The sequence below is a fragment of the Xiphophorus hellerii genome, chromosome 7 (assembly GCF_003331165.1).
Source record: "Xiphophorus hellerii strain 12219 chromosome 7, Xiphophorus_hellerii-4.1, whole genome shotgun sequence".
NCBI classification, from domain to species: domain Eukaryota; kingdom Metazoa; phylum Chordata; class Actinopteri; order Cyprinodontiformes; family Poeciliidae; genus Xiphophorus; species Xiphophorus hellerii.
This window is the reverse complement of record NC_045678.1, coordinates 7,066,874-7,092,774: the sequence shown is the minus strand read 5'-3', so window position 1 is coordinate 7,092,774 and position 25,901 is coordinate 7,066,874. Positions and strand designations below refer to the sequence as shown.

The 25,901-nt window shown below is 38.3% G+C and overlaps 1 protein-coding gene across 3 annotated transcripts; it reads left to right on the top strand.

The window, feature by feature from the left end:
- Positions 1-923: 923 nt before the first annotated feature.
- mphosph8 (M-phase phosphoprotein 8) lies at positions 924-24,009 on the top strand. Of its 3 annotated transcripts, XM_032567038.1 has the most exons (14): positions 983-1,246; positions 3,266-3,427; positions 3,506-4,510; positions 4,625-4,721; positions 6,097-6,345; positions 6,434-6,556; positions 6,952-7,040; positions 15,853-15,993; positions 16,098-16,184; positions 16,870-17,024; positions 17,248-17,399; positions 18,272-18,396; positions 19,290-19,373; positions 23,075-24,009. In XM_032567038.1, exons 1-14 carry the CDS (start codon positions 1,145-1,147, stop codon positions 23,114-23,116), a joined length of 2,613 nt encoding a protein of 870 aa, XP_032422929.1. In that variant the 5' UTR covers positions 983-1,144; the 3' UTR covers positions 23,117-24,009. The 3 variants fall into 3 exon arrangements, with proteins under 3 accessions (XP_032422927.1, XP_032422929.1, XP_032422928.1); XM_032567036.1 differs by lacking the exons at positions 15,853-15,993; positions 16,098-16,184; positions 16,870-17,024; ... (2 more) ...; positions 19,290-19,373; positions 23,075-24,009 and adding exons at positions 9,389-11,693; positions 12,286-15,436 and having other exon boundaries at positions 924-1,246; XM_032567037.1 differs by lacking the exons at positions 983-1,246; positions 3,266-3,427; positions 3,506-4,510; ... (9 more) ...; positions 19,290-19,373; positions 23,075-24,009 and adding exons at positions 8,425-8,610; positions 9,389-11,693; positions 12,286-15,436.
- The last annotated feature ends 1,892 nt before the right edge of the window (positions 24,010-25,901 follow it).

Here is a 25,901-nt window from a genome sequence, read left to right as displayed (position 1 = left end):
TTTCAGCATCTATGCACCACAAATTTGGAACAAACTTCCAGAAAACTGTAAAACAGCTGAAACACTGACTTCTTTTAAATCTCAACTAAAAACCCACCTGTTTAGAATTGTATTTGAAATGTAATCAATTACAAATTTATTGATGGAACTTGACTTAATGCTTTGTTTTGATTATTGATTCTATGTTGCATTGTGTTTCTGTGTTTGTAATGATGTAAAGCACTTTGAAATGCCTTGCTGCTGAAATGTGCTATACAAATAAAATTTGATTGATTGATTGATAATTTTTGAATAAATTCACTTTATTTCAAACAAATTGGAAGATTTAAAACGAAGTCCACCCTAATAAAACGCATCACTCTTTTTCAAGCCAAGAACCACAACAAATTATGTAAACTAAAAGCTTGCTGTATAAACTTAATAATCACGTTTTCTTTCACAATACTTTGAAATACAGGGCAATGTATAATACTGTCAACTTCGAGAAGGCCGGAACTGATGGTAAAAGGATGATTTATTACAGCCATCCTTGTTTATCTTCTCCGGTAGCTCTGTGGTTCTGTTACTATAGATACATTATATTATTTACGTTATACCAAAATAAAAGCACCGAACTTTTAACGGCGGTTACAAGAAACAACGTAACATTCAGTTGGCCTTTACAACTGTAGAAAGTATTGTACAATTATAATAACTTATGAGCTTCACCTGGTACTAAATGTTACAAATTTGCTGAAAAATCTGAAACGTTGAGACAACGAGTAGGTCACTATGGCAGGTATAACTTACATTACGTTTTTAATGTAATATCTAAGCATGTTTGATACAAAAAAAACCAACAGTGTTTTCTCCGTTTCTGTTAAAATAATAAGGAAAAATCGCTAAGATATTACCCGCTACTAGGAACTTTCTCCTAGTAGCTACATACAGTATCCAGTCTTTCCTACAGGAGGTGGGGTGACTTGAACGCCTCACTGTGAGCAGGAGGCGGTTGATTGTCTGCGCTCAGTCCAAGCTGAGCAGCACAACCGGAGCGGACAGTGCCGCGAAGGTGCGCCACCGTCCTGCCTCTGTCCGCACGGCGGCCTGAACCACCGGTCTGAAACAGCGCTGTTCGTTATAAAAAGCATTCAACCCAGCAGTCATGGCGGCTGAGGCCGAGAAGGTAGAACCGGCTGAAAGCGAACAAGACGAAGAAGAAGACGTATACGAAGTGGAAAGGATTATTGACATGCGGGTGGAAGAGGTAAAGCTAACGGCTAACTAGCTTCCCGGCTAGCGGGCAAACATGGCTGGTATTTTTTTTTTTTCTTTCCCTCTTTGACGACGCAATGCCCTCGTGAGAATAAACCCCTTTGCCAAAATGCACTAAACGTAATTTCCGATGCAATTAATAGTGTCCAAGTCACTTAAACGCATGCTAGTAGCGCATTTCTACTGCGACTCGCTGCTGCTCCAGTACGTCGCACCGATTCCCTGCACAACTTCTCCCATGATGTCCGCTTCCTTCTCCCCCTGCTGAGGCCAAGGACAGGCAAATGTTTTCATCATGGCTGTTGCTGCACAGCCGCAACTCAAAATCCTTAAAAAAGGACCCAATCACCGTGCAGAAAATGCACGGGTGTAACTGGTTCTCTGCAAATCTTAATGGTTACTGAAGTCTGTCCATGCGAGTGCACTAAAGCCAGCTAGCATGTTAACGTTTTAGCAGAAACTCTTGCTTAAACTAGTCTTTGACTAAACTGAGCTCGGTATAAACCTTGTAATGCAGATTTACTCAATAAACAGGATTGCTGCGAGTAGCGACGAAATACAGTTGATGCTTTTGCAACAATTTCGTTGAAAACTAGTTTTTTGTTTGATATTTTAGAAAACGAATCTTTTCCAAATGTGCATTTGTCACATTTACTGTTTCAGTAGCTAAACTGGTCAAATGGTTAAGTGCGTGTGGTTGTACAGTAAATTGTGAATGATGCTTCCTCGGAGGTTTTGTCAGGCTACATTGCCAAACAAAACAGCCACCTAATGGGTCATAACCCAGAGTGAAATTTATACCCAAAAAAGCATATTCAAAGTAATCATTCAACTCAAATCGGTCTTTGCAAAGTCTGGCTTTATGACAAAATAATTCCACAGTTAAGAAAAAAACATTTACATCAATTTTTCTTTAGATAATTTAGTTGAAATGGAATAGTAGTAGTTATAAACTGATTAAAACATGATCATTTTAAATAGAACTGCACTATATCTTATCACTTGAGGTCTGAACTGCTGATTCCGATTGTTGACCAATGTTTTGTGTTTTTTTTTTATGTCGTTATTTTTGTCTAAAGCCTATTAAATTGAGGGAAAAAATGTACAACAGGTAGCAGGTCTCCATCCAAAAGAAAATCTAGGAATTACAAGAGTATCCCAATTTATGTAGTACATCGCCATGGCAACCTCTGAAGGAAAAGCCCAAAGAGAAGATGCATTAATGTGTATATGTCCTACATTTAATTAATACATTTTTTTATGAATTCAGGGTGCAAAGTGCACGCTGTCGATTGATGCATTTATGTAATGAAAAGGAGGGGAGTTCTAAATTTTGATGCGTTTCACTAAATGGGGATTTTTTTCCCCCAATATTTGATCAGCCTATTTTTGGTCAAAGCCAATCAATGGAAACTAATTAATGGGTTGCTGTATCCATGCTTTACATGTAGCATTTTTTTTTTTTACAATACAAGTAGACAAAAAACATGGCAAATTTGTGTCAAAATCTAAAGTACAACCAAGTGAAATTGATGCAGCGTTGCCCAAAACGCGTATCACAATTTCACTATATGAAAAACACTCGACTTTGCATTGATGTCTGAGAACAATTTTTTTCTATCAAAATTTTTATTCATTCATGCAAATTTGCCCAGTTGACTGAAGTGAAATTGATTTTCAGTCCTTGCGTACCATCAGCCTCGCACTGTCTAAGCTCAAAAACAATGTTTTGATCAAAAATAAATCAATGTGTCGGATCACAGTTTTCATAGTAGTACCAACGTGTGCAGCATTCCAACTGCAAAGGAGCGTTGGGATGGTAGACTGTAAATTTTCAGGCAGCATATGTAAAACTTCCTGCCGATTATTATATTTAAGCACTTAGATGGCCTTTCCCCAGTTCTTTGTGCTCCTATCTAGTATAGTTCATACTGGCAGGGATGCTAAAGCTCAGCACCCTGCTGATATGAAGAGTGATATTTTATCTAAAGGCTCCTCTGCTTGTTGTCAGGGCGAAGTGCTTTACAGGGTTCGCTGGAAGAATTACTGCTCTGACGACGACACCTGGGAACCCGAAGCCCATTTAGAGGACTGCCATGAAGTCCTGCTGGCGTTTAAGAGGCACCAGGCCGAGCTGAAGGCCAAGAAAGAGGCAGAGTCCAAGAAACCTGTGGTAAGACTCTAAGATGGCAGGTTAATATACATTTTAAAAAAAGGATAAAAGAAATTGATGATGTCCTTTTGTGTTCAGCAAAAACTTTTGCCTGTAAAGAGCGACGTGTTCGACGCCGACTCGGAGAGCGACAGTGACAAAGATCGCCCGACGGAGGCCCCCGTCAAAAAGAAGAAGAAGAAGAAAAAGATCCGGGAGGAAGAAGAGGAGGATCCCCCTCCGAAGAAGAAGAAAAAGAAGGACAAACGCAGAGACGAGCCGAAGCCGCTCCCTGCGCCGGAAACGGACGACGAAGAGGAAGAGACTCCCCCGAGCCCGCCCTTTCCCCCAAAGGAGGCGAAGGTCGAACCCAAAAAGCGCTACGCCGACTCTGACGAGGAGGAGGATGGAGCGCTGTCTTCCAAAAAGCAAAAGAAGGAGAAGGGAAAGGACGGAGGGAAGCATAAGAAAACCAAGACGGGGGAGGGAAAGAAGAAGAAGGTGAAAAAAGAGTGGAAAGTGGAGAGCTCTGACGACGAGGCCGCCGCCCTGGTGGAGGAGGATCTGAGCGACGGGCCGTCCGAGTCGCAGATGGAGGACTCGGGCTCGGCGGAGGCCGTCGCCAAGCCGGCGGAGAAGCTCAATTTGGAAGATAAGATCAAGCAAAAGAAGGGCAAGTGGGAGGTGAAGCTGCAGGGCATCAAGGACCTCATTAGCGAGAAAAAGAACAAGAAACCAGACGGCAACCTCCAAAAACCCAAGAGTCAGAGTTCGAAAAGCAAGGAGGACGGTGCTCTCCAGTCAGACTCCAGCGACAACTCCAGCCTGCACAAAAAGGCCAAGAGCAAAGGAAGTGATGGCACGCCCGCCGCACCGCAGAAAGCCCCTTCTTCCTCTACATCCTCTTCTTCATCCTCTTCCTCCTCCACCACCGTGGCTACCAGTAAGGTCAAAGAGGATGAAGTGACTAAAGAGGAGGCACAGAAAGACGCCAGCGGCTCCACGAATCTCTTCGAAAAGTTCTTGTTGAACTGCGAGGCCAAGGACCGGGCCCCCCGCAGGCCGCCGCCAGTCACAGAGAAAAGCAGCAGCAAACCCACAAAGGTACAGACCTCGACCGTCCTTCATGTTCAGACAAGAAGTTGTGATCAAATTACAAATGTTCTGACACTCGTCAGAGACTCATTTATTGCGTTTTTCTTTGTCTGTCGATATAAGTTGATAGGAAAGATCGAGAAGATCCCCAAGCTGACCAAAGAGTCTCCGTCTCAGAAAGCAGAGCTGGAGAGGACTGAGCGGACGAAGCCGTCAGACGGTAAAGCTGCTTCACACATACATCAAAAACCTCTTGTAAAACGTTGGGCATGACCAGTGCAATGCTTTGAAAAGTTGGAAGTAAGAATGATCAAACTTTAGAGGCTTGTACAGAAAGTTAGAGTTAGAGGCTTAGCATAAAAAGTTTCTTTTAGCTTTTCTACCCAACAGTTTATTTTTATTACCGGACCAGAACTGGCACTGATCAGGCTTTTCCATGACCGACAAAGATCTGTGGGATTCTTTCTTTGTAGTGTGATCTGCTGAATCAGATTTTTTTTTCCTCTAAAAGATCTTAATGCACACGTCAAAAATGTTCCTTAATGGAGGTAAAATCTTAAAACAAAAACTGAACTGGAGTCGGAGGATTTTTCACACTTCTTCATTTTCCCTAACGTGTATCTGTATTTTTCTTTTTAAATTACTAAACAAAAGACAAACAAACAGTGAAGCTGCAGACTTTTGGTTGACATGTTTCTGTACTGGTAATTGTGTTAGCTTTTCATTTTGTAATATTTAATGAGCAAAGAGGGAGGGGGAAAACACTTTCATTCAATTATTATCACAATTAATCAGTCAATCGGATAAAACATTTTACAAATCTAGAATATTAGAAATATATTAAAAGATGTACATAAACTAATAACATTTTTTTTAAAAGACAAAAAAAAACCATTTTATTGTCTAAAATGCTGTAACAGCTTTTTTTTTTAATTTATAGGGGCAAGAACTGCCATTTAATATTTATTGACAGACGTAAGTGTTTTTAACTTAATTGCTACTTATATTTATAATACATTTTTGGTTTAATTAGTCCTCTGAATATGATTTATTTTCAGCAAGTGGCATTTTTGGGGGGGAATGGGGTTTCTGTGCGCTAACAATGACTCAATTGCTAAATCTATTAATCGTCAACTAATTTAATCGTCCACTAAATTGGTTGACAATTATTTCAATAATCGATTGATCCAATTAATCGCTTCAGCTCTAAAGAATGTGATTTATTTAGTTGGGTTTTTTTCTTGCACAACTGGAATCCAACCACTCATTTTGGGTTTTAAGGCCAGATTTGAATTGTGATTTTGAGGCTTCTCCACCTACAATAAACACCTGTAAATACCAGGTCCGTACTGAACATAACCCGCAGAGGTTCAAATGCCTCCGTCACTGGTGCATTGCACAAATGGGTTGAATAAGGGAAGAAACGGGATGGATTCGCCTAAAATCAACAGTAAGATACTGAGAACCCAACAGGATTACAATCCCAAACACACATGGAAATGTTTGCGGAAACAAAAAACAGCCGATACCTTTACCTTAAAAGGTAACTCATTTCTTATCTCCAACCTGTGATGTTCTGTCTTCACCACCTGCAGTCCCCAGAGCCAGCCAGAGTCACGGCTTCAGCCTGGACAGCGACGAAAGGGAAGAGGAATCCACGGGGAAACCGCGGTCAGCAGACGACTCCAGAGAGCGAAAGGAGAGGGCAGACGAGGCCCAGCGTCCATCCTGGGAGAGGAGGAGTTCAGCCGACGACAGGAGGAAGAGGAGAGACGACAGCGAGCCCAGACTCTTCATTTCATGCGATGAGAACCAGGAACCACCAGAGGGCAACGATAAATCTGGTAAGGCTGGCTTCTTTGGGCTCTGATCTCACATTTAACAGTTTAAGCTGCTATGATGCTAATGGTCTTTCTGTTCTGTGTTGTACAGAGAGGGCTCAAGCCACTTTGAGCCTGGGAATGGATCTCAACCTGGACTGGATGACACTGGATAACTTTCAGAAGCATTTGAATGGAGAGGATGAGATCCTGTCAGGTCCACCATTATCACCCAGTGAGTGTTTTCCTTTACACACTAAACAGCACATCTGTTCTGTTGACTGAATAAATCAGTTTAAGTCTCTTAAGAAAGAAGTTTTGATAGAAGTATAAGATTATTGTGATTTTGGCCTCCAGTTAACCTGAGATTATACTTAATCATCAGATTTTCTTTATATGTAGTAGTGAAGGATGGAGGTGTAGGTCTGATTTTTATTTTTTTTACCTCACTAGAAATCACTACTAACAGTCGAGGTTGCGTGTTCCTACCATACTTTTCAAAACTACTGTAAATGTTTTACATTTTTTTCATACCACACACACAAGCATCCATCTGTTTTCGGACTTTCAGTAACACACCAACAATGGGAACAGGATAAACACTGTTCTTCTCTGCCTCGTGTCTGACAGGTGAACTGCGAGACGCTGTGAAAAGCGGAGATTACATGGCTGTTAAATTAGCACTAAATTCCAAAGAGGACTACAATCTGGAACAAGAGGTATTCATTTGATGCTTGTATACATATTATTTTCATGCTCAACTTAATTCTGTATTTAGATTTGTTCATTTTGTGGTTCCCAAATTTCAAATCACAATCACATTTACCAGCTTGCACCTTGGTTGCCCTGTTTGAATGTGTGAGAATTAAAATCATGTTTCGTACACTGTTAAAGATAAACACTTATGCATTCTGTAAATGACTTAACAAGCATTAAAAATATTCAGAGGAAATATTACCCCAAACAGTGTGCCAATGACAGGGCTAGTAATAGTTAAGTGGTTTGTTAAAATGTTGGACCAATTCTGTGTGAGCAAAGTATTTTTCATAGAGTATTTATAAAAAGTATTCACCTCCTTGGATGTTTCAAACTTTTATTGCTTTAAAAAAAATCAATCATGATCAACAAAGTTTGGCTTTTTTGGAAAAATTACAAAACCAATCCTCTTGTCAAATTGAAAACGAATTTCTACAACATACTGACAATTAAATACAAACATTTCACGTAAAATAAGTGGTTGCATAAATATTCACTCTTCAATTCAATGTTTAGTATATGTATCTTTGGACAGTTTTCACTTTGACAAGTTTTATCTCTTTTTTTTTGTAAAAACAGATTTGTCAAAAAAGCAACATTTTGTGGATGACTGATTAGTAAAATCAATAAAAAGGATAAAATATCCAGTGGAGTGAGTACTTTTTATAGACTCCTTAAATTAGGGATTTTTACTTTTATGTTATGAATTTGAGTTCTATATAGGGAGAATCTGTTTACTCTGGTCACTTTCTGCCACATGGGTGTTTGCTCCTCATTATATTCTAAGGAACATGGTAGCTAGCACCAATATGACCTGTAGTTGATAGGAGAGAGTAGGTTTTTCAAACTGCATCTGAAGATCAACAACCAGACTTGATTTCTTCATACCTCCTAAAAAAAGAAACATCCTGTCAAGATATTTGCGTCATCTTCAAAGCAACTTTGCCTCCGCTACAGAATCAGGTAGGACAGTATTTTATATCTTCTAACTTGTATTTATTCTCCGGTAAGGTTGTAAGATTGTCCATATTGTAAAATGTAATTACTTTACTTGATTGCAATATTGGATTGCATGTTCTTTAGCACAATCAACCAACATTTTATGTTTTTATTTAAAGAACATATAATTTAAACCTGAATTGGCTTAGTATTTAAGAAGTTTATATTTCTAATCTAGCAGCCTGTTTTTATTGCTAGCTTACACAGTTGAGTGTAATACAAAAAATTTTATATTATTACATTTCTCAGTTCTCAAGTTGTTTTATAAAGCTGTTTTAAGGAGACTGTGAAGGTTTTCTACTTGCATAAATATTTAATTAAAATTATTCAGCATGGGTTTTTTTTATTGCAATATATTAAAAATGTTTGTTCTGTGACTCATTTAGTCTTATGTTAATCATATCATGGCTGTAGAGCTATAACATGTATGGAAGAGGTATAAATTTGAGACGAGTGTTGCCTTTCTTTGCAGTGAACAAGCAACTGGAAGACAACACACAAAGTACCTGGACAGGAAGATCCATTTCCAAGCAGGTACATACTGTAAATATGATTTCAAAACATGTCATATTGTCTTCATTAACTTTTTTTTTTATTTGTATTTTATTTGAGTAAGACTATTTTAAAAAGTTAAGAAAAACTTAGCTAAAATATGAGCGTAACTGACTGGCAGGACACTCCTAAAGTGTGCCTATTGTTTTGTAACCCTGAAGAGCCAGTTCATGCACTGTTAGCTGCTATGGCCACATCAGTGACACACTTTGTTAAATTGCCAGTTTATTCTGTAACACTGGTATTCAAAGTTAAATAGTTTTTTTTTAGTCATAAACCATGCATGCGGATTTAGCATGAGTGCACATTTTTGTTCACTTCATGAAGCATTTCATCTGACACCCCCATCCTGACTTGCCTAGACATTTATGTTAAAGCTCTGCTTGATCCAATAAAGCCATTAAATGTTCTTAAATGGGTCACATGTGGTTTTTGTACTAAAGATTTGGGTTGCTGGTGCAGATGTTGGGTTAAAAAGCGATCACTTTGAGCTCTGTTTGAATGAGCCCGAGTCCTAATGGGGCATTGCCAAGGTGCAAGTGTTAAAAGAAAAAGGAACATCGAAAGATGGGTAGCAGAATTGCAAAATTAATATCAGAACTAACAAAGTCACCATCATATTTGCCAAAATTCAGAAAACCCCTCAGCCTCTACTCCTTTCCCTTAATTAGTTACATCTAAAACATATATTTTCCATTCAATTCAAATATTTGTGGGGTCTGATTTGGCAAGAAGTCTTACATTTACTCTTTTTTTGCAGGCAAGTACTATTGATGAGAAGAGATCATATGAAGGAGAGAGGAACTTGATTGAAGCTAAAAGAAATAAAGAGGCAGCAGCAAAGGAGAATATCCCACAAGATATGGATGGTCCGCAGAGTGACAGTAGAATTTCAAGCTTCCAAACTAGCACAAACGCTGAGAAATTAACAGCGAAGAAACATAAACGTAAACTACGGGGTGGAAGCAATAAAACTAAATCCAAGAATACATTACGTAAAACTTCAATCACACAGAAAAGTCAAGGAGAGGAACAGAAGATCTCAGATGACACAAACAGTGCATTATCAACCCAAATGACTCTGAACACTATTAATTTAGATTTAACCAAAAATGCAGACAAGAGGTTAAAGCAGGTAGACGACGGAACTCGACAAAAGCACAAAGCAAGTAAAATTAAAGCTGCCGAAGAAGGGAAAGACTCAGATGAGCACACGGACGGTGCAATGTTGGAAAATGTTGATGGTTTGGATCAAGCACTTACAAAGTCTGACGGAGAAGAGACGGTTAAAACACGATGGCTTCGAAGGAGAAAAACAGCCGAGAGCATGATACCGACGCGATCAAGTCTAAGGACCCACAAGCAAGTGGTTGAAACAAAACCCATCGTTGTGGTTAAAGAAAAAAAGGAAACTTACAAGAAACACTTGTGCGTGTTTTGCGAAAGTTATTTTACTCAAATCACAAAGCACTTGGAAAGTAAGCATGCAGAAGAACCAGATGTTGCCCATGCCATGCACTTTCCCAAAGGTTCCAAAGTAAGACAGACCATGCTGGACCAGATTCGCCATAAAGGAATTTACGAGAATTGTGACGTTTCTAACAGTGGTGAGGGAGAAATTGTGACTAAGAAGCAGCTGAAGAAACCAGCCGTATCTGTGCGTGACTTCTTGCCCTGCCAGCACTGTCTTGCATTTTATCGCAAAGCTGATTTATGGAGCCATGAGCGAACATGTAAGATTAGAAAGGGAGAGCAGAAATCTTCCGAAAAGACAAACCGATCCAACAGTTTCAATTCTGTCTCCGATCTACTTCCAATGTCGGAGTTCTTAACTGGAAGCTGCAAAGAAATCATTCAAATCATGCATCAAGATGACATTTCAAGACATATCCAGTTGGACCCACTTATTTGTAAATATGGCAATACCTTGTCTGTCAAGTATGATCATGATAAGTCTCAGTTTGCCTACATTGCACAAAAGATGAGAGAGTTGGGTAGGTTTGTTCTTGCTGTGAGTGAGCTGGACAAGACTGTGAAGTACCTTCACGAAATATGTCTACCATCTAAGTTTGAATTAGCTGTTGAGGGGGTCAAAAAAATTAGTGGCTTCGACCCAACATCTAGTAAGTTTAAAACGATTTCCCTTGTTTCAAAGATTGGCTACTCTCTAAAGCGCGCAGCAGAGATAGCATTTGGAGAAAGTCGCATGACGGAGGACAGTGAAACGGAGGGTGAATTGAAAAAATTTATCGAACTACTTGACACGAAATGGGCCTACTGTTTTTCTCGCAAAGCACTTGCCTGTTCTTTAAAGCAAGAAACCAAAAAAGTGGATGTCGACAAGTCAACTGTGACTGAAGATTTGATAAAACTCCACAGATTTATTACAGGAGAAGAGGAAGAAGCAAGGAAGGACTTAAAAGACAACGCCAGCATGTCGACATGGAAGAAGCTAGGTGAAGCCACATTGGCAAACCTGTGTCTTTTTAACAGGGGAAGAGTGGGGAATATTGGAAGGCTTCTTCTGAAAACCTACTCTCAGAGGATGAGTGGAGGCACATGTATTCTCTCTGCGGATCAAGTTAGGAAAAGCACAAAGCTGGAGTTGGAACTTCGTTCCAGTTTTACAAGACTGGAACTTGAAGGCCAGTATGGACGAAACATGCTGGTTCTGTTAACAGACAGGATGGTTTCATCAATTGACTTGCTTGTTGAGAACAGAGAGCAAGCAGGCGTCTCCAAAACTAACCCGTACCTGTTTGCAAGGTCGGAAGGGCCCTCTTTCATAAGAGGATTGGATTGTTTTCGAAGAGCTGCAGTTGAGTGTGGCGTTAAAAATTCAGAAGCACTTCTGTCCTCATCTGGAAGAGAGCAAATTTCCACCTGCTGGCAGCTGATGAGCCTCAGTCAACAGGAACTGGACCAAGTAGCAAAGATGTTGGGAAAGAGTAGCCAAGAATGTTACAGCCTTTCTCAAAATGCAACACTACTGGAGGAAATCAGCAGAGAACTGCTGAAAATGGATAGAACAATGCCAACAAGTCGGCCGAGCACTACAAAAGATGGTACGTATGATTTGTTCACTCTTTCTTTTTGGTTATACATTAATCTATTTTGCTTTAATTTCTAAATTTCTGCCATAGTGACAAAAAGAGTTTCTTCAGTTTATATTAAATTAAGACAACATTTAAGTTTGATTTAAAACAAGAGGCTCATGTTTACAATATTGGGTTCCTACAAAAACAGACTATTTGTAATAGTTGAACTACCCCAGTACAATCTCTCAAAAACACGCTCACACCAGTCACCAACTTCTTACCTTAGAGGGAAGATGCTATGCCTTTTTTCTGCATTAGGGTCCAAAAGGTTGCCCCCTGAAGAATGCTCATTACGTTTTTTGTTCAACCCTGAAAAGAGAGATGGCTTATATTAGTAGAACAACCTATATTCAATTCATGTTTGTCAGGTAAATAACAGGATCTTTCAGATCAAAGTTTTCAAAAAAGGAGAACGCTGAACTTTTAAGTTGTTTGCACACATTTGGGACCTTTTGTCATTAGGCTTGTAAGGTAAAACAGTTGAATACATGTAAGGTTTCTATTTTTGTTTATTTTCTCTTTTTAACAAAAATAATTCCTTATACTCTTATTTTTTTAGGAACCCGACCAAAGCAGCTTTTAAAAAGAAGACCCTGGAGTGAGAAGGAACAGATGGCTGTCAAACGCTACTTGAATGAATTCATCACGAGGATGAAAGTTCCAGGCAAAAAAGCATGCAATGCCTGCATAGCAGCTGAGCCAGATCTTGGAGGAAGGTCTTGGACGGACGTTAAAAACTATGTCCACAACACATTGCAAACAATGCGTAGGAGAAATAACCAGCTGAGGTCTGATGGGAATAAAGGCGTTTTGAATACAAAGAGTTCCAAAACTCCAGACCAAACCGTAAACTCTGATGTGGAGGAGATAAGTGTTTGTACGATGACAACCGTGAATCCAGATCACTTGCAAGAAAGTAGCTTAAACTGTTGTATGACAATGCCACCTTCGGCAAACATAAGGGAATCATCACCATTCTCCCAGGAGATTAATGCTAGTTATACGCCATTTTGTTCTTCAAATACAAATATGATCCACACAAGTCAGCCATTGATTTCAAACTTCACACCACTAAACGCCACTGATACTCAAGTGGTTCCTACGTTTACCCCACACCACACTACAAATACCTTAATGTCTTCTGTATACGCATCAGAGAACAACCATAGCCTGTCCATGTCGTCTTTTTATGGACAAAATACTACAGGTATGTTGCAGTCATCAGTGTATACCCCACTGGAAACTACAAACTCTCCACTGATTCCTTCCTATACACATTTTAATACCCCATGTACTTCAATGGTTCCTACATATACACAGTTGAATACTCTAAGTGCACCAATGATTTCTGCATTCTCCACGCTAAATGACAGAAGTAGGCCTGTCATGTCTTCGTTCTCTCCTCTTGACCATTCAAGTACCCCGCCCTACCACACCAGCCCTACAAGGGTCCACACAACTGCGCAGGTTGTCCCTTCAATCCATGAACATGCCTTTTCTGAAAGTGCGCCGGTGGCACAGGAAAGCGCACCGGTTTCTTCTGTGAAAAAACGAGCCCCTCCGGGCGTGAAGCCTCAAAAAAGAAACAAACGTTTATGGAGCGAGGAGGAACAGGCAGCAGTGAGACGGCAATTTGGAGACTTTTGTCAGTTGGCGAAGGTGCCGGGGAAAAAGGAATGCGATAGATGTTTAGCTGCCGAACCGGCACTGAACACCAGAACATGGAGGGAAGTGAAATATTTTGTACATAACTCTATTCAGTCACTAAAAAGAAGAGGTCATGCAGTTGCTTCCAAACAGGATAGACCACCCGAACCAGAGACTCAGACTTCGAGCAATGAGTGGGATGGTCCCGTGTATCTTTCCCTGTAAATAATTTGACTAGACTTGCACAAAAACAATGTGAGAACATGAGAGGTCTGTGGCTTTAACCTCAATCTGATTGGAGTGGGGAAAGAAAAAAAAAAAAAAGCTAAATTTGTGTCGTCAACAAAGCCTGTTTGCCGTGATCTCACTTGTTGTTTTATGTTTATTCTTGCATTTTCAGACAGTCCTGACGTTCTACCGGCTATATTTATATTTTTAGGTCCTTATGTTTTCAAAATCCAATGAAAGAATCTTCTTTATTGCATGAATATTCCCAGATGTGGGAAAGGAAGAATGATTGTTCTGTAACCTCACTCGGTTTAAGAAAATTTTTAAATATGACATGCTCAAATGAGACACTACTAGTGTTTTGTTGCTCATCCGTAATGCATATCAATTTATACATTGGTGTGGAATGCAAATTTTATTGGACAAGGATTTGCAGATTTCTACCAACCACGGAAAGCCAGTGGCTTGAGACATTTTTCACTTTATTCGGTAAATCCTGTGACCGAATATCCAAAGGATCCAACTCTTAAATATATTTGAAGAGTGATTTCTGACTGAGAATTGGCTTGCATGTAGGTCCTTTTTGTTTCCTGTTGTACTGTTTTTAGTAGCATTTTATGTATTTTATTTAACAGAAAACCTTTTAGAGAATCCTTGCATTCAACCCAGCTAATGTGAGAGGTGTACCTTGTTGTGTATCATTACTATATCATGTCTTCAACCAGTAGCCGATACTGTAGGTAGGTTTTTATCAACTTTCTTGTAACACTACAGCATAGAATTTGTCTTGTACACTTTTCACTAAGACATGGACAGTTCTTTAGCGGATTTTAAAGAGGATTATGTCATTGATTAGTTGCGGTAGTTTTTTTTTGTACCCATTTGTATTACAAAATATTTTGTAACACTAAAAAGCGACTGTTTACAACATTTTATTGTGCTTGATTGACACTACTTTGAGTTACTGGATGTTTACCATTAATCTGTACTTGCTAAGATCCAGCTGCCTTACTGTGGTGTATTTTGTTTTAATCCTTCTATCCACCCAAGATCACATCAATTATGCAAATTTTGATCTTGACATTAAGATTTTCTTGTTTGTTTGTTTTGCTGAGAAATGGTGTGTTATTTTAACTATTTTTGGATTGATGTTATCAATGTGCCTGAAAGAAAGTGGCTGAAAAGTTTAATTTCCTAATATGTGGAAGTTACAGTATGGTTGAGTATTGAGTCCAATTGCTTGCGCTAAAAAAAAAAAAAGACAGCAGGAAAGAAGGAGAATTTTGTTAAAGTTCAATACAAATTTTATTTATTTTCCTTTGTACATTCAACAAGGCATATGCTATTTAGATTGTGTTGTATAGATACTTTTTTCAAAGTTAAAAACATCCTGATGGTCATTTTTGTTCTCACTAAGTTGAAGAGAGAGAACTTTCTTCTAAGAACTAAGCATTACACGCCTGTTACAGAGACTTTTTTTCTAGCCTGAGTAGCTGCTAGTGAACCTAAGTTGAACCTGTGTTCACGTTCTCATACCAAAGTCATTAGAGTCGCTGTCAGATGTTTCAGTTTGGCTGAAGGGGTGCTTTGAAGTCAGATACAGTAGCAAAGGTTAGTAGGATGTGGAGCTTTATGGTGTGGTAAGAATTTATTATCTGGGGTTTTTTTAGGCTTTTTTTTTTTTACGTGAATAGCTTTGTGGAAGTTTTTGTTTGTATGCAATGTTACTGTAAAAAACACTTGTTGCTTGTTCATCCTGTTTACTTGTATGTAGCTTCAGTTAATGTTTTACTGTAAGGAACTTATCACTTCTAATAAAATACTTCTGGGCTTGATAATGTGTATTGTGAAAAAAATTATTTTTGGAAGGGATTTTGTACACTAACGTTTGCTTTTGGGTGGTATATATTTTCCAACCTGCGTTGGTTCACGAGTTAAGTTTTTTGATAAGAGGGACACACACACAATCGTGCTAATATAGTCTCAAATACCAATTTGAAAAGTCAGAAAATGGATATTGGTGCAATTTGGAGTTGTGTGTTTTAATTAACTTTAGCATTTATGGCGCTTCCATATTTATTTCTCATAATATTTAGATTTAAATTGATGTACTTGTGTATCTGGTGCAGTGTAAAAGTAGTTTAAAATAGATTTAGATTTTAAGAATTTTTCTCCATTTTACTTTGGTCCAGTAGATACTCCTACTTAATTCTGTGTTTTAAAGCCGTTGCCATTTCCTGTTTGTCCACAGGACGTGAGTGGCATGTCCCTGTGCATGCTGGCTGCAGCGGGGGGCCAGGATGACATCCTCAGGTTGCTAATAAGGAAGGGAGTGAGGGTCAACGCCAGACAGAAGAACGGCACCACGGCGTTGATGCACGCCGCTGAAAAGGTATCCATCACGCAAGCTGGGTCAACAAAAAAAAAAAAACATTTAATTATCTTTGGAATCCTGGACAGACAAAATCTCACAACTTTATCTGTCTTTCCTGGCAGAATTTTTTGACCACTGTTGCTATGCTGCTGGAGGCCGGTTCCTACGTCAATGCTCAAACGCTGGGAGGAGAAACGGCGCTGATGAAAGTAAGCAGCTGCAGAATATTCCAAATCTCAGTTGTCACAATGTCGTTTTGTGCAGAGGCACAATTGCAAAAAAGTGCCTGGATTCAGTAAGCAGTTGGCTGGTATATTTCTTGCATTCATTTTTCTTTTTCTTTATATATATCTTTAAGCTATGGACATCCTCTACATTTGCTACTTCAATTTCAGAGCATTTTGGGCATTTTGTGTAGCAAATGACTTTATAATCTCAAGCAGCTGAGATTTTCTTCTTTGAAATTTCTGACTATATTGTCAGAGAATATCCTTGCTTAAATATAAAAAATGTATGCCTTTTAATTATGAAAGATATGACTTTTTGACATCAGAGGTTCTTGTAAATATGTGAAATGTACAAATGTTATTTTTTGGGGGGTGGGGTATTAGGGCCACTATTTACAAAGTATATTATATATTAATATAATATTTTAATATATGTTATGCAGTTATATATATGTTTTAATATGTCTTTTACATTCGGCATAACTTTCAAATAAATGTTCATAGCTTTAATTTTAAAAATAGCTTTTTTTGGTAATATTTTCAGGCAATATTAATGTTAGCAATAACACAATTTATTTAGATTTATTTGACCTACAGACCTCTTGTTCAAATGAATCAGAGGAACCTAATCTCTTCTCTCCACTTTTGAATTTTTTTTCTGTTTCAGGCCTGCAAAAGAGGGAATGCTGACATAGTGCGCCTCCTGCTGGAGTACGGAGCAGACTGCAACATCCTGTCAAAGCACAAGAACAATGCTTTGTATTTTGCCAATTTCAGCAACAACCTGATGGTGTGCGACCTCGTCAAGGACCACATCAACAAGTAAGTGCTACTTTCAGGTTTCATGATCGCTCTTCTTTATTAAAAGCTTAGCATTTACAGTCTTTAAGAAAAATGTATTCTGGAGGAATATTTAGAAAAATGTTAACATTATTGAGTCTATAAAGTCATCCTGCATATAGGATGGAGTAATCTGTTTGATACATGTCGCATGCCATTCAACAGTAGAGTAAACCGACTTTTTGTTTATGTTTCTGTCCTTCAGGCTGTCCAGTGTGGCAGAGGAGACCATCCGAGCGTACTTTGAGTCCCGCCTGGTGGTTTTAGAGCGGGTGTTCCCTCTGGCTTGCCACAGGCTTTGTGAGGGACCCGACTTTTCTATGGAGTTTCTCTACAAGGCACAGCCACAACCAGAAGGTGAAACTCTTTTATTTGTTTTATTAAATGGGCAGTGTTATGTACAGTCAACCTTTTTTAGCTTTATATCGCGTTATAGTGTTATTCTGTCAACAAAAACATACTTGACTCTTTCATGCATGTTTGCTGTGTAAAACGCCCAGTTGGACATAGCTCCGCCTTTGAGGATGAAGCTCCTCCCCCACTAAGCTCCTTCAGACTAGTCAACAGGAATTAGCAAACACATGGTGGGACTGTTCACTGAGCTGAGCTCATTATAGCAGCTACTTCTCAGTGCAAAAAAAAAGTTAAAGGCTTAATAGGGGAGTCATGTTGTGATGACTTCCTGAAGCCGGAGTTTCAGAAAGACCAGGAGTGTTTAAAGAGACAGAGGCCCAATTTCAAGGTGTTAAATCAGGAAGTAAAATATCTTTTGAAGTCATATTTGATAGATATGGCATTTTTATAACAACTGAATGTAACATATTTACATTTACATATTTACATCGTGTTCTACACAATGTCATGATATGCCCGGAAAACACATAATACTGCCCCTTCCATATAATGGTCACTTTTTTAAATTCAACGCTGAGGGAGACTAAATAAAATTAAAAGAAATTTTTTTTTAAAATAAATTCTCTGAAATTTGCATCTAAAAGAAACATTTCAACCTATATGAGTATTATTCTATGGCACATTATATATGTGTGTATCAAAGATCTTGATGTCCTTAGATTTCCAGCGTTACTATGGTTTCTGTTCTGGCTGATATAACAAAATCTGTTTGTAAAACAAAGCTCCTGCCGAGTTTACATGAGTTCAGGCGCTGTCATTTTGCTTTTGATGTAGACTTGAAATCTTTCTTCTTTTCTTTTTCCGTTCTACTCCAGGTTCAGGCATTCTGCTCTTCATCTTTCACGCCAACTTCCTGAATGAGATCATAGCCAGGCTCTGCGGGCCCTGCAGTGTTCATGCTGTGGTGCTCAACGACAAGTTCCAGCTGCCTATTTTCCTGGTTGGTGCAGATTCTGCTGTTTCCTTTATTGTGAGGCCGATTGAACCAGATTTTGTTTTTTAAAAAAGTGTGAAAACAGCGGGGAATTGGAAAACAAACCTATTACGGTCTGTGTGATAACTAGCGGTGCCAGATTTTCTTAATTTTGGAAGATCGGCAAACGGCCAGTTCTTGCATGTGGAAATGATTTTATCTCGATCCACAAAGGTCACATCTGCAAATTCCTTGTCAACAATAGTCACCCCACTATTGCCAACTTTGTCCCTATAATTAGCAACTTCTCAATAAAATAATGAAGAAAAACTGTAAATCAGAATAAAAAAAAAAAATCTGTGGCCAAAAAACTGTAGTTGGTGCACCCCTAATGTTTTTTATTTTTTTGTCTCACAAAGACACAATTCAATAAATTCACAAAAATGATCCACTTACACATAACTAGTCAACTTACATCGTTTGTGATTATTTTAAAATGCTCAGCTTACACTGCTGAGTAAGCTGAGCATTTGAACACATTCAAAGTTACACTTTGAATGAGTTAAAGTGTAATTAAACTCATTCGAAGAAAAGCTTTCACTGTATAGATTTGACCTTTTATACAAGCAAACTGTAATAATTACGTAGAAATAATTAGAATCAGATAAAAATAGTCATCAGGATTTAAAAATGCTTTCTTGATCATCTTTGAGAAGTTGTTGAATGGATCACAGCTAAATCTATTCAAGCTAATTTCATAAGACTAGTTACCCTCTGAACAGATATGTTTCCATATTTGGTCAGTTTATGGAAATATACCTAATGTAATCTTTCTAAGAAATTGCTTCTTTACATAAGCTTTTATGCTGTGTAGTAATCATCTTTCTTTTTGTCCTGTTTGTGTCTCTTCAACATTTCAGGATAGTCACTTCATTTACTCCTTCAGCCCGATTCCAGGGATCAACAAACTCTTCATCCGTCTCGCTGAAGCACCAACAGCCAAGGTGACAAATTTACAGCAACACCAGTAAAAACCTCTAAACTCTTACAACGCCGTACCTGCTTTATTGTGCACTCAAGTGAATGTCATTCATCAGAGGCAGAATGAGCCACACATCTAATCCGTCAAAATACAGTAAAATGGAGGATTGATGTTGCTGTTATGGCCAATAACCGGTATTTATTGATATTATATATATATATATATATATATATATATTTTACTAACCTTTCGGCAGCAGATAGCCCCGCTTCTGAAGCCAATTCAAGCATTTAGCCTGGAAAGATAAGTGAAACTTCCTCGGTGCTGACTGAATGTTTGCATAGTGTAACAAGAGATTTAGTAATATTAGTTATCACCGTCACATGACCAAACAAATACCACATGAGCAACTTCCTCCCTCTTCAGAAACAAACAACATCTAGACGGAAATAAATATCCGTTGTTAATATCAGCTCAGTTTTATTTATCGGACATGCAAGTAGTAGTCATGTTAAAAAATGTAAAATTCGTAAAATCACCGTAATATGGTTGGTGGAGGCAGTTTGCAATGATGTTTCTTTTCCGGACACCATGGGAACCTTGTTGGAGCACATGGGTGGTTCTTTCTGCAGGATAATGATCCACATCTTATGGTCGAGGACGGTTGGTTAGTTAGTCACAAAACCAACCGTCCTCTGTGGACTATCCAGTCTGCGTCCATTTTTGTGAGCTGAAGAGAATAGAGTCTCTCTGTGTCTCGTCCTCCGTGTGACTTTTCTTCCTTCCTCTCTTTCATTTCTCATCTTACAGATTAAAAGTCTTATTGCCCTCTCTCTGTAGAAATGTCCGCCGTTAATCGATGCAGAACTGTACGGGTGCTTGAAATCCTTGAAAATGCTTGAATTTCAATGAGGCATTTTCAAGGTTTGGAAAATGCTTGATTTCAGTATAAAGGCCTTGAAAGTGCTGCATATTCAAACTAAACTGCGCAGTATTGTAATAAAGTCCAATCTAACGTTTCTTTAAAAGTCTAAATTTGGAAGGTCTTATTTACTAAATTAAACCAGATATTTAAAGATAATAAGACATTTTTTTCTCACTGTGTGAAGTTAAATCAGACTAAATTTCTCTTGTTTTAGGTTATTTAGAATTACCAAAATTATTTCTACTTGCTAAATGCCAGAGAACTTGGCGAGAAATTTTTTTTTGCGTTTTTTTTTTGTTTGTTTTTTGTAACTTTCTCATACCAGCCAGATGAATAAGACGTGTGTATGAGACATTTGAAAAGATAACATTTTATGTTTCGGTTAGCTTTGTGCCTGCTGCAGAATGTAGAATACTATCACAACACATTATTAATATCGGTAATAAATAATGTAATAGTGAGTTCATTTGCATTTTTTGTCTTTCTCCAAAGTGTGGTGCTGGAAACGTTTGAAAACGAACCTTGAAAATGCCTGCAGCGTGTTTTAATTTTACTGTGGGAAAAGTGAATGAATCCCGTCCATAATGGACTTTACAGTTTGCATTTTTAAAATGAACCTAAAGGCCTAAGAAGTCTAGGAAGTTGTGTTTGCAAATGTTTGAGATTCGTCCATTAAATGTGTGTGGGAACCCTACTTCCTGTGTTCTATGGGAAAGCTTCTAGAAGAAGCCGCTACACTAGTGCTGTCCTGCTGGCTAAAGGAGGGTGCATTAACGGCAAGGAATTTTGTTGTTGTTTAAAACATCAGTTTATTTGAAGAATTTTTAGATATCTGCACGAGAGACGCATCAGCTTTATCTAAATCTTTAGATGACGATGTTTTTCTAAGTTTACAATTGTAAAAGTCACAAAAGCCCTAAAGCTGAAATCCTGACTGGGAAAGTCAGGATTCCAGCTCAGATTTCAGCATCCGCTGGCTTTGCTGGCGCTTTACCACAACAGCTAGAAAATCCCACTGGTTTTCCGACTTGCACCCAGACACACACATTGTGGGCATGACGTCATTTCCAGATCTGAACCCAGACTTCCGAGGCAAACTGAACGCATCATTAGATGTTGGAAAAACAGAGGCTGGTTTAAGAATCTGATTGTCTGTATATGAACACAATAACTTTTTGATTTCTTTGAAGAAATCTTTTAATTGGACCTTTAGTATTTTAACCTGGAGCGGTTTCATGCCTTGAGTTTTGCTGTTAGTTTTAGTTGGCTGCCCCCAACGTACAGCTCTCTCCTCGGCCAAAGGTCTTATCGAGGAGCCTCGAGAATCATGTGACTTTTGTTCTCCATGTTGTGGCTCAAGCATTAAGAGCTGCAGCTTTAGTTCAAACCTCTGGTGATGCGAAGGCAGCAGAAGACGTGTCAGTCCTTTAAAGACAGAATTAGAGAACGGAGTTCAGTCAGAGAGTTAAAAAAAAAAAAACAATGTGCAGAGGTTTGCCATTAGACTATTCTACCCGTTTCCATGTTCGTTTCCTCTCAGAACCACCAAAAATTTAATGTTGTAGGTTTAGATGGAAAATTAAATTCAGCTTAGAAGTTTGTTTCTGATGGGAAAATCATGCTATGCATTATCTAACACTTTAAAAATTTAAACTGTGCAGATTTTTCAGAAGCTGGTTTATTATCCAACCTTTTTTGTCTCAATTCCTTTTGCTTCATATTCAGTGGTTTTGGCACTGATACTTAAAAAAAGTTAGTGGTGTTAACCCTAAGGCACTAATCATAAACACTAGTTCTGCTAAATCGCTATGTCAACACTGTATTTAGTGCAATCTAAAGCTAAAGCGCTATACAAATATAGTATCTTGTGGAAGCTATCGCTAAGACGCTATGCCAACATGGTATTTAGCAGAAGATAATGCCAAAGCTCTAAACAAACACTATTTTCAGTGGAAGCTAAAGTGATATACCAACATTATTTAGTGGAAGCTAACACTAAAGTGCTATTACCAACACAATATTTACCCAAATCTAACGTTAACATGCTAAACCAATACAGTATTTAGCAGAAGCTAATGCTAAAGCACTATTGCATACTCACTATTTGGGGGAAGCTACAACCGTTGAGCACCAATTTTATTTTTACATGTTCTGTATCGCCCTTACGTATTGTATTTATGAGTATATCTTGTTCTCTACTGTCAATTTTGTTTTTATTTTACTCCTGTATGTTGTTTTTAAACCAGCATACAGTCTCTCGCTCTATTACTGGGGAAACCGTGAGAGACCGTGAGGAAACTGCTACCTACAGGTTCTTCCTCCCCTTCAAAATAAGAGCATGAATATAAACGTTGGTAACCAAAACTTCGACACAGATGTCAATCTTTATTCAACTGAAAGTTTACAAGACAGCCGAGTAAATCATTGCTTTAGAATCTATCTGGGAAAATTTATTTAGGGGAAGATAAACGTGCTAAAGGTTTTTTGAAGTTAGCAAAATTGCTAGACAAAAAAGGGTAGCTCTGCTATATGCGGAAGTGTCTCCAACGTTCGTATTTTAATTACTGCTCCAACCATAAATGTGGGCAAGATTGGATCATGAGCTGTAGCCTTCCTTGAATGGCATGGTCTCTTTTCTTACCCATTTTGAAGAGTGACTAAGTGAAAATAGCCTCTGGGCCACGTCGTATTATAAGTGTGACATTTAAAACCAGGAGAAAACCTCAAAGTTAGAAAGTTCTTGATATTATAGACACAGGAGACTGACCGTATGTGGGGAACTGTTCTCCTTTCCTCAGGTGAAGCTCCTCATCGGAGCGTACAGAGTCCAGCTGCAGTGACGACCGCATCAGAGCCTTTTCTCACTGCGCCGCTCGATGTGGATCTAAGGGACGCCGTCTGCAGAGGTTCATCCTTCGCTGATCAGCGCAGCCTCCTGGCGGAGGGAGGCGGTCGGACGCTCCGTTTCTTTCCCACCAGAAGAACTCCCAAAGACTGAAATCCCTCGTGTGTTGTGCCTTTTCCTGGGTTCCACCTGCTGACTGGGTGGATAGTGTAGACACTTGTTGATCCTCAGTCTAGCTCGTGCATTTATGTGTGGTGTCTCTTTTGCATTCTGAGAATGTTTTTGTTTTTTTTACCCCTCTCCCATCGCTTCCTTAGCCCAATTTTGACCATTTTAATTACAAAAGTAAAGTCAGTCTGGGTTTCCAAACCATTGTCAAAAACGGTAGCAACAATTGGTTTCGCTAAATCACCACATCACTACACATTTCCTCTGGAGTTACAGGAGACGAAGCAGAAGCTCAGAGACTGTTCTATGTTTCCTCCATTTTGGCCCACTGCCATGTTTACCACCGGAGGGGAGGTTCTTTTAAAATGAGATGTTTTAGCCTTCCGTGCATCATTTTTTTGTGGGAGTTATTTTTTATATATATATATATATATATATATATATATATATATATATTCCAGTTTGTACATATTCACATACAATATATAAATATAAAAGCGAAAGAATATACAGTTATAAAGTGTCATGTGATGACTGCTTACTAATGTTTCACGGCTTAAGTTATTTGTGCTGTAAAAAGCTGTTTTAAGGCCTAACACGTCTCAGACCGACCCTGCTTCGTTTTGTTGTAGCTACGAGAAAAGCTTTGGTAGTCACTGCAGGATTTAGAGACTTTTTACATATACTGTACATGACTGAAAATTAAAACTTGCTTCTCAACCTCGGCTTCCTGATTTTTTTTCTTTGTTTTTTTTTTTTGCTGCTTTGTAAAAGTCTAGATGTGATCTGAACTATGGCAGATCACATATAAAGGCCATTATAGATAGATTTCTGTCAAAAAAATTTAAAAAAATCATAAATTTTCTAGCAAAACAGATTTCTGAGGTTGAAAAGTCAAAACTGTACTAGAAGAAAAGTGGACATTTCCGAGTCTCAGAAGTCAAAAATGTGCGACTTTATTTAAAGTTTTCCAAGCCTCAAAAGTAAAAAAAAAGTCAAACTTATCAAATCTGTAAGTTTTTCCAGAAAATTTCTGATTAATTTCAAAATTTGAGTTTTTTCTCTCTCACAAATTTGCAACTTTTGTTTATCAGAAATTTCTTTTGTTCTTTTTTTCTAGAATATTTCGGAGATTAATCTCAAAATGTCTTTTTTTTTTAAAGACATTTAAAAATTCTGAAATGGAATATGTTCGAACTCAAACTTTTTCTTCTATTTGTCGCTTTTTTTCCCCTCCTATTGCTTCATTTTAAATTTCATGAGTACCACAAACAACCAGCAACTTTCACTCAATAAATAAAGCTGAGGGAACCTGGCTAAGCACAGGTGTTGTTTTCAAAGTAGGTTCTTGTTGCCGAGAATAGACCCAAAACATTTTTAGACAAGCAAAATAGAAGAAACAAATCCACATCAGAGACTTTTTTTTTTTTTTTTTTTAAACCTACATTAAAATATTCTCTTTGAAGCAGCAGTCTGGAGTAAAGCATGGTGGTGGCAGAATCATGTTGAGGCTTACTGTAAGGGCTATCAGTCAAACCAATATTTAACTATTATTAGATACATCTATCAAATTCAAATATGTATTGGATTCTCTACATTTGTAAAAGTGGAGTTTTTAATAAAAATGCAACTTTGAAATCTTTAAAAAAAAAACAAAAAAAACAGTTTAATGAAAAAATGAGGTCAGTTAGATGGTCTGTATCCACTTCCACATTTCAAGCCTGGAAGAATTTTGATGCCCAAGGGGCGCTGGGCTGTCTGATCTCTGCCCGCTCAAACAGAGCTTCATCAGCCACTGGGCATTAATATTTTATATGAAAACAAGGGCATGCTAATTTATTAGAGCAGTGTTTTTCCAAAGCTGCTTCCAACTCAACATGATTTCAAGCTTTTCTGAAAGATTTTTAATGATCCAACAATTCCCCCCCTTTCAGATGCACATTTGATCAAAAGAGAGAGAAAAACAAAAAAAGGTTTACGTTGGCCTTGTCTAAGAGCAACAGTGAGTTATTCGGGGTCAGTCGGGACTGGCCGCCACCACACAGGGGATACATATTGAGGTCGGACCAATCGGAATTCTGGATATTCTAAAATGGACGCAGGATCTGCAGCAAAAGCAATAAAAAAAACCCAGTAAAAATGTATCTCTCTTGTGATTGTACTATGATTGTGGAAGGAATCCACATGTTTTTGTTCAAGACAAATGTTTCAGAGCAATATATATCCCAAAAAAAAAATACTCCAAATCTGATTCTCCACTTTTAAAAACTAACAACTGGGAGAGATGAGGGGAATAGCCATTCCATGTATGGATCGGTCGTAGTCCAATGTGATATGTTTGGAGAAAAAAAAAAAGTCAAACATCATAATTAACCTTCACCCTTTGGTGTCCTAGATGCAAAAAGTAAGACCAGGAAGTCCTGAAAGCCTAGGGTTTCTTTCTTTTTTGAACTAGGCTGCTTTGAGGAACAAATCCAGTGTGGTTTGATGGAAATTTAATGTGAAAGACAAACACTAAGTAGTCCATTGGAAGGAAAACAATTTACAGTTTTTGTGATTTCCTGTCAAATGAAATTCTGAATCCCCCTGAGTCGACACTTAGAAAGTCTAAG

Excerpts from the sequence above, each read along its gene's own strand:
- mphosph8 (XM_032567036.1), top strand. The coding sequence starts at position 1,145 with ATGGCGGCTGAGGCCGAGAAGGTAGAACCGGCTGAAAGCGAACAAGAC. Across the intron at positions 4,722-6,096 it reads GCGGACGAAGCCGTCAGACG|TCCCCAGAGCCAGCCAGAGT; the intron begins GTAAAGCTGCTT and ends CACCACCTGCAG. Across the intron at positions 6,346-6,433 it reads AGAGGGCAACGATAAATCTG|AGAGGGCTCAAGCCACTTTG; the intron begins GTAAGGCTGGCT and ends TGTGTTGTACAG.